At 44.9% G+C, this 7,396-nt stretch overlaps 2 protein-coding genes across 2 annotated transcripts; one reads left to right on the top strand and one right to left on the bottom strand.

The window, feature by feature from the left end:
* Positions 1 to 443: 443 nt before the first annotated feature.
* Positions 444 to 4,787, top strand: LOC147465391 (uncharacterized). Its single transcript, XM_086511619.1, has 4 exons — positions 444 to 665; positions 2,168 to 2,216; positions 4,351 to 4,448; positions 4,543 to 4,787. Exons 1-4 carry the CDS (start codon positions 444 to 446, stop codon positions 4,555 to 4,557), a joined length of 384 nt encoding a protein of 127 aa, XP_086367745.1. The 3' UTR covers positions 4,558 to 4,787.
* A 149-nt stretch (positions 4,788 to 4,936) lies between these two features.
* Positions 4,937 to 5,956, bottom strand: LOC147465390 (putative protein phosphatase 2C 58). Its single transcript, XM_086511617.1, has one exon. It carries the CDS (start codon positions 5,946 to 5,948, stop codon positions 4,980 to 4,982), a length of 969 nt encoding a protein of 322 aa, XP_086367743.1. The 5' UTR covers positions 5,949 to 5,956; the 3' UTR covers positions 4,937 to 4,979.
* Positions 5,957 to 7,396: the final 1,440 nt, after the last annotated feature.

The raw sequence follows: 7,396 nt of genomic DNA, 5'->3' as shown, positions 1-7,396 counted from the left end.
ATTGTATATACGCCCATCACTCTAGGGCTATCTATCTTTCCATTGTACACTAAGTAACACACTCTCTATTGTGTGCTTTGAGCTTCCTTCGTCTTCTCCAAGCTGTGTGTGTTTCTCTGCAACCCTAATTTTTTCGCCCAAAAAATCTAGCTCGAGGTTAGGGAACATTCTATACTTTAGCTCAACATGTCAAAGTGTGAGACCATTACACACAGCGCCCTCTCAAAGAGGTCAATACCTCCCGCCTTACGGGACTTGCCTTAAACTACTCGAGGAAGGTTAACTCAGTGTGACAATGCGAATTTCTGCTCATAGGTCAAATCATGCTTGAGATACAATAACCAACGCAATGGTGACCTTAGTGAACACGTAAAATGATAGGAAAATGTTTCCGACTGTAACCCTCGTAATGTGTATTTTTCTTCTTGCTGGGAAGGTTGCAAATGTTAGGACACAATGCAATAAATAGTCATTTTGCAACGCTGTTCTCAAGAAATTCTCTCAGCAAGAGTAACATACAACACCTAGGGAGTGGGTCATATTGGTTCAGATCTTTGAATACTTCCTCTCCTGCATCACACTTTTCAGTAAGGCTCTATTCACAAGAGGTGGTGGAAAGGGGCAAATTCTTCCTTGCAACGAATCACAAAGAGACGGCTGGACTGGTGCGTTCACAAGGCGCGGTGGAAGAACCCAGCCCGCATGCCACGTCATGGAACAGATACGAGCTTTCTCTTCCACCGTCCCCCCCCCTCAACTCTTCCGACCCCTCCCCCCCCCCCCTTCTTCGCCCAAGAGAGCTTCCGCCCCTGCCAGGTTCTCTCCTACCAATGGAAAACTGCCACACTGGACAACTGCATCTTTTCCCCCTCCTTCTACCGCCTCTGTTTTGTGAACCCTCATGCGGCAGAAGATAGAGCTTCCACCCGGAAGGCTAATTTTTAGCTTCCTCTTCCATCGGGCTTGTCTGAACCCAGCCTAAGTTACTACTGCAAACCACATATCTTCCATAACCGAGATCACAATTTATATCATTTACTACTATGAATCGTCAAGCATAATTTAATAACACTTTGAACGAGCAATTTTAACTTTTACTTTAAGGGAGTGCCCTCATCTACCGTAGACGACCTTGTTAGGGTAAAACCCCCAACTTAAGGCCACCTAAGAGAGGGAGCCTAGATCTCCGATCTCTGAGCTCAATTATAACCAGCCAGTAGCTCATTTGATTCGCTTCGTCGAGAGCTTTACGAAAAAATTGATCTCAACTTTTTTGATGATCGGAGTTGAAAGTTATAAATCCATTTATGCATTCCTCTGTAACAAAAATGGGTGTGAAAAAGAAGACACACCAACCCCAAAAGAAAGACATGGGTGCCAACAAGGTTTAAAGTCATCCATTGCCCAATGAAAAGGTTGCATTTCAAATAAAATGAAGGTTGGGCATTCTTTTGAATTGCACAAAGTTGGTTAAGCTTTGCTTTATTATTGGGGGTGTGCTCCCTCATAAACCCTCTAAATCAAAATTTAAGAAAAGGGCCCTTTTAAATATAAAGGGCCCTATAAAAATCTCTTTGTGTGCCCATAAACCCTTCAACAACAAGTTTCCAGCAGTTTGCACCAAAGAATTGGGAGTACTCTTTCTCTTTTTGATTTGTTGACCTCCTGTACCAAGTTATAAAAGGGTTTCTCCAGTGTAGGGGGTGGTTGAAGGACCCCTTACATTTTCAGTGAGACATTTTAGATGAAGGGCCCTGCAGTTTTGTGGAAGCCTATGAAGCACAGATGAGTTTTTTCAAGGGTCCCATAATAGCATCTTTAGAGGGTCTATGGGAGAGCCCTCTCATTGTCCTTTCTTTGGAGGGTGGTTTTTTTTTGCCCCCTTTACCCGTGTGAGAGAGAGAGAGAGAGAGAGAGCGCGCTCTCGCCGCTCGCCCACCATCCCTACTCCTCCGTGCGTTCCAACTCTTGCGACAATTCTTCCCCGCGAGCTCAGTGCTACTGTGCCGCCTTGCTGTTCGCATACCCACAGAGCACCCCCGCCTCCACTTACGCCTCCGCCTCTGTTCGCGCTTCTATCCGTGCCCCCCAAAGTAACCTCTAGGTATGCTGCGCAAATGCTATTGCACCTCTAAAGGGTTGTTGACCGCTGTCGTTTCTTCTTCAGCACACCATTTATCAGGGCTGTGTAAGCTGCGAAGGCAGCTTGTCAGCCGGTAAGGATGTGCTCTACCTTCTCTTAGCTATATATGATTCTACATGGAAGACAAATTAGGAACGGTTCTTGTGGCACACTAATGACGTCATCACCGTCAGCTATGAAGGATCAAGGACACGTGCGGGGTCACTTGGTTCCATTTTCCGGCTATGGTTTGGGGATCTGGCCCGTCGTCAATGTTTGTTTCAGGCCTTCAATGAGATTTCTAGGCTTATTGCCAGAGTTACCTCTGCATATCACAGAGAGATTGTCTATAGCCTTGGTGTTGTGTTGGGTGAGGGTGCGTTTTTTGTATGTGTGTGTAAATGAGTTGGAGCCACCCCTGCACTCCATGAAAGAAGATGATGACGGATCCCCTGCACTCTTGGGACATCTCCATGAAAGAAGATGAAAGAGTGCCCCTGCACTCTTGGGGCACCCCTGCCATCTATATAAAGGGGAAGAGAGGTAAACCCACTTTGGTGCTCACTTAGTCCTTGTTGCATTGGGCACTTAGAATTGGACACATAGCTCTAGTCATACAGCCGAGAGAGAAGCCTACTCGGATGAGGATATGGTTACATGCGGGTCTCTCACAACATATCTGAGGGACAGGCTGTTTGCTCATGTGGATTATCAATAGGGATGGGCTCTTTCCATGGGACATGGTACCACATCCATCAGATGTATACTTCAGTTGTCAACTCCCAAAGTCACTGCTTAAGGTGCCTTAAGGTGCCTTGCCTCACATGTTATTTGGAGAGCGACCGTCCTTTTGAGTGGGTCTGAGTTTGGCTTTGGGTTCACGCACGTTTCAGAAGCGCATCTATTTTATGAGGGTTCCAAAGATATCCGGCAACCAGTGTTCCTGCTGACAGCAGATGGATACCACAGAGGCACTTTAAGCTTGACCCTCGAGATAGGCAGACAGGGTGATCTATAGTCCAGAGATAAGATATTTTCGACGATAGCCAGTATCATATTATCAAACGTTTGGAAGACTAATTACCTTCACATTCTCAGTGTAGCACAGCAGCTTTGCAGGAGGTTCTCAATGCCAGTTGGTCCCACTAGAACAGCTGGGGAGTGGAGAAATGCAATTCTTAGACGTTGGTGCAAATCAGCTATGTTTTTCACTTTCTCTAGAGGATGTTCTACACCCATGTATACAGTTTCGTACACCCCATGAGACAGGCTTCACTTAGCATCTCGAGGATCTTTGTGCACAATAAACGCCGATGACATTTTAGAGGGGAGAGAGAGAGAGAGAGAGAGAGAGCCGGGGGAGGGGGAGAGGGAGGGGGAGGGGGGGGGGGGATCATGGATATCATCTATGGCTATCCTTTCAAGGTGTGGTACCGCTTGATGAGCGTCTCATGCTCACTGGCAGCCTATTCGAGTACTGCCGGGTTCGGACTTTCATACATGCATATGTTTTGAATTTGGTAAACCCGTTGCACACAAGCCAATTATGCCATAAATCCAACTACCAGATAGAGTTGTAAAAGCACTATGAGAAGCCCAGGAGGAGCCGGTACAAAAACCTGTTGCCCTAGAGACAGTGAACTAATGATGGCTGTCAATCATAAGGAAGAGAGCGTGCTAGCTAACAATGGCTGCTTCTCATAAGGAAAAGAGAAGAGTCTGCATTTGGTGTGCTATTGGACGAAAAATGAAATTATCTTGCCAGAGTTAGTCCAGCATGCTTCATCTTTTGTGACACTTCCCACTGTCCCTATCTACTATCTAGCGAAACCACAGCAAAGGGAACCGGCTTGGAAAAATCAATTTGAAGATAGAGGTGTCAGAAAAGTAACTGGTTTGTGGCAGCCAAGTGTTCAAAACCACATCAAAGGGAACCGGCTTGGAAACATCAATCTGAAGCTAGAGGTGTCAGAAAAGTTACCACATGGATAACTGGTTTGTGGCAACAAAGTGTTCAGTTTAAGTACCTGCCACGATTTTACCATGAGACTTTCTGTTAAGCTACCAACATAGATTATCCGTGCTACTATGGATGCGCATTTAACTTTTCACTCTTTTTGCTGCAGTAGCATTGGATTTTGTCAGCATGTGGTAACATTTTCATTGAATTTTTTCATAGAACCTTTATATCCATACATTGAAATGATAATCAACTATATACTGTGCAGGTATGTGTACATGCCCAGTCACAGCTTTGATAATTCCGGAGCTTACCAGCACTCAAGCACGTGCCAAGTCGATGGCTGTTAGCCTCTGCGTGCATTGGGTAATTAACTCTTCGCTACAGTCCTATGTGCTTCATGACGTAACTTGTGTGATTGACTAGGATTTTTTTGCTACTTACATAAATCCATATACAGGTCTGCAATTTGTGATTGATCTCTTCTTCCTAGAATTTGTGGAGCGCTTTGGGCTTTCAACTGTATATGCAAGCTTTGGTGTTGTTTCATTACTTTCAGTGGCCTTCAGCAATGCCTTCATCATTGAAACAAAAGGTCGGTCTCTGGAAGAGAGAGAGGGTCTTTTCAATCCCGCAAGCGAGTAGCTTGAACTGTAAAATTATTCCTTGTAACATGTCATTGGGTAAATGCCAAAAATTCAGCAACCATGCTTGTAAAAATTGAGCTGTGCCGACTTATATTCTTTACCCATATTCTCCTCGTGAGTGGGGAGACTGTGTGTCTAGCAATTGTTATTTCATGCTGTAATTCCCCTCGTGAGTGGGGAGAGGCTCGTTGAGGCTGTATCATGTCCAAGTTGCAACTTGATAACTACACTTTCCAGGTTTGGCATAGCATCACTGCCACAGGGGCACAATAAGGACAGTCATGTTGTCATTGGCATCAGCTCGATCCATCAGCTGGTCGCACATCAGAGGCAAAGAAAGACCCTGCCTCCACTGCCTCACCACAAAGTCCACAATTTCCTGGCTGGGCATCCAAATGCCGTCCGATGCGAGCAGTAGAAACTCCTCCTGCCCTGTCAGCTTCTCCTCCTTGATCTCCGGGACTGCAATGACCGCCTGCTTCTCTGGACTGCCGGTCGAGTCCATCTTGAACTCAAAGTCTCCTATGGATCTCGACATGCCCAATGTGGATGCTTCATCAGGGGTGGAGATGTAGCCGTTGGGCAAGATCTTGGCCCCCGCAGCTTCAATCCTGGCCCTCTCGCCAGCATCCTCCGGCTCCTGAGGCAGTGAAAGATCGATAGCTATTCCATTCCTGGACAAGATGGCACGAGAATCGCCAACATTTGCAACCACCAGCCTCTGGTTGTCATAGTCCACCACAGCCACGACGGCTGTGCTCCCAGGGCAAGGTGGCCATTCCTCGTCCTCGTCCTCACCCTCGCCCAGTTGGACCCGAGATATAAGTCCTGCTGCTGGCTCATACTGAGGCCGAAGGCAGTCGTCCATCTGCAAGAAAGAGGCATGGAGGCCTTTGTGCAGATCTCCAGCAGCTTCCAGTACCTGGGCTTGGGTCTCTGAAAGGAGGTTGCGGGCACAGAACTCGGCCACCCCTGTGCCACCATGCCCATCGAAAACTCCAAAAAGCGCCATCTTGTTGAGGATCACGCCTGCCGTGTAGAAGTCTTCCAAGTAGGGGCGCGCGCCGTAGTGGCTGGCAGCCGCATACGCCTGCTGCATCACTGCTGGCCTCTCGGCACAAGCAGCAGCACCACCATCGCTCAGCCGGAGCACCCCAGCAGACGCCCTGCCTTCTCCGCCTGTCATCTCCTCGACCTCAGGAACGGCAGCCATCGCCATCTAGCTGTTATTTAGGTCGAACGTACGTCTGCTTTCTGGCTTTCTAAAAGAAAGCCAAGGTTTTGGGCGGGGTTGGGGGGCTTCATATAGTTTTCGGGTTGGGGGGCTTCATATAGTTTTCATAGCATGATAAAGACTTACCTTTCGTTTCACATCCTTTCTTTACTTTTCTTTGCATTCTATTGCTCTAGAATGCTAGGCAGCATTTACTTTCTATGCATGCTCGAAAATACTTTAAAGATTAAAACATTAAACAAAATATTCATAGGAGTTTGATCTTATGATGGAGACTTCTAAAAAGTCCTTTTTTGTTTAAGGGGCAACTTTCTTTCTTATAAAAATACAAAATAAAAATATTAATAAAAATTTTTAAATTTACAAAATATTCGAACTATTTTTTAGTATATTCTATCGGGTTTTTTTACTTTGCTTTCCTTTGCAATCGGCTAATTTCAATTTTCAATCGGCTTAAGCCTAAGCTCAGATACATCTCTTTCAAACACTGAAGTATTGATAAACGATTCTCTCAGTTGAGGATTTTTAAAAAAAAACTTCACTAAATTGTTTAATTATTTTCTATGTTTATTGAAAAGCATTAAAATATTCTTTTGTTTTGATTTTTAATGTGTCTTTTTATTTTACTTCCTTTTTGTTTTATTTTGTTTCAAAATACTAATGTGCAATGTGCACCATTTACCTTATTATTGGGGCCCTTTCAGAATATATAAGCCATTTGTTTTAGAAAGCCATCGTGTCCTTTCACTTGTTAAATTAGGGTACAATTGTACGTAAAAGCTAACGCGGAGCTTTTTCCCAATGCGCCTGGTTGGTCGGCCTTGTTGAAGGCACAAAAGTCTAAACTTCATAAAACGCTTTATGACACTTTACCCATGAATAAATAAATAGGCTTCAATTGTTACACGCTCCAAAATCTAAATGAAATGGAAGCCATGCCTTGTAAGTTGTCTCATAGTCCATTTCCCACTACATAAAATGGTATTTGAACACAAGATAACAAACTTCGAATCCCGCCATAGCCATTTTGGCATATCTTGCAATGAACGTAGTCCAAGAGACACCATTGCGGATAGAATTGCAGTGAGAAATTTTTGTACTTTTGTAAGGGCAAGTGATTGTTGTTGGGGAGGTGCCCTCCTATTGCATCCAACACAAACAATTTGGAGCTTCCTCGGAATACTACCCTTGTCTGGCATATACTCCTATAGGAGCATTGCAGGAGACTTCGTCAGCAAGAAACCCTAACTTTACATCTCGTTAAATCAGCCTAGACCTTACTCACCACAACCATATTGGGCATATTTATCATTATGGTATGTATAGCCTTTACCTCTTTTTCACAATAAATCAAGCCCTCACTTTAGAAAAACCTTTAGCTAAACACCACCATCTATCCCAAAGCCAACCGTGCAGGGTCCCAAACACCAACT

The sequence above is a fragment of the Adiantum capillus-veneris genome, chromosome 1, assembly GCF_014529385.1.
Source record: "Adiantum capillus-veneris isolate H3 chromosome 1, ASM1452938v2, whole genome shotgun sequence".
NCBI lineage: Eukaryota > Viridiplantae > Streptophyta > Polypodiopsida > Polypodiales > Pteridaceae > Adiantum > Adiantum capillus-veneris.
The sequence above is the reverse complement of the archived record's forward strand: the minus strand, read 5'-3'. Positions and strand labels throughout refer to the sequence as shown.

Excerpts from the sequence above, each read along its gene's own strand:
- LOC147465390 (XM_086511617.1), bottom strand. The coding sequence starts at position 5,948 with ATGGCGATGGCTGCCGTTCCTGAGGTCGAGGAGATGACAGGCGGAGAA.
- LOC147465391 (XM_086511619.1), top strand. The coding sequence starts at position 444 with ATGTTAGGACACAATGCAATAAATAGTCATTTTGCAACGCTGTTCTCA. Across the intron at positions 666-2,167 it reads ACAAAGAGACGGCTGGACTG|CACACCATTTATCAGGGCTG; the intron begins GTGCGTTCACAA and ends TTTCTTCTTCAG. Across the intron at positions 2,217-4,350 it reads CGAAGGCAGCTTGTCAGCCG|GTATGTGTACATGCCCAGTC; the intron begins GTAAGGATGTGC and ends TATACTGTGCAG.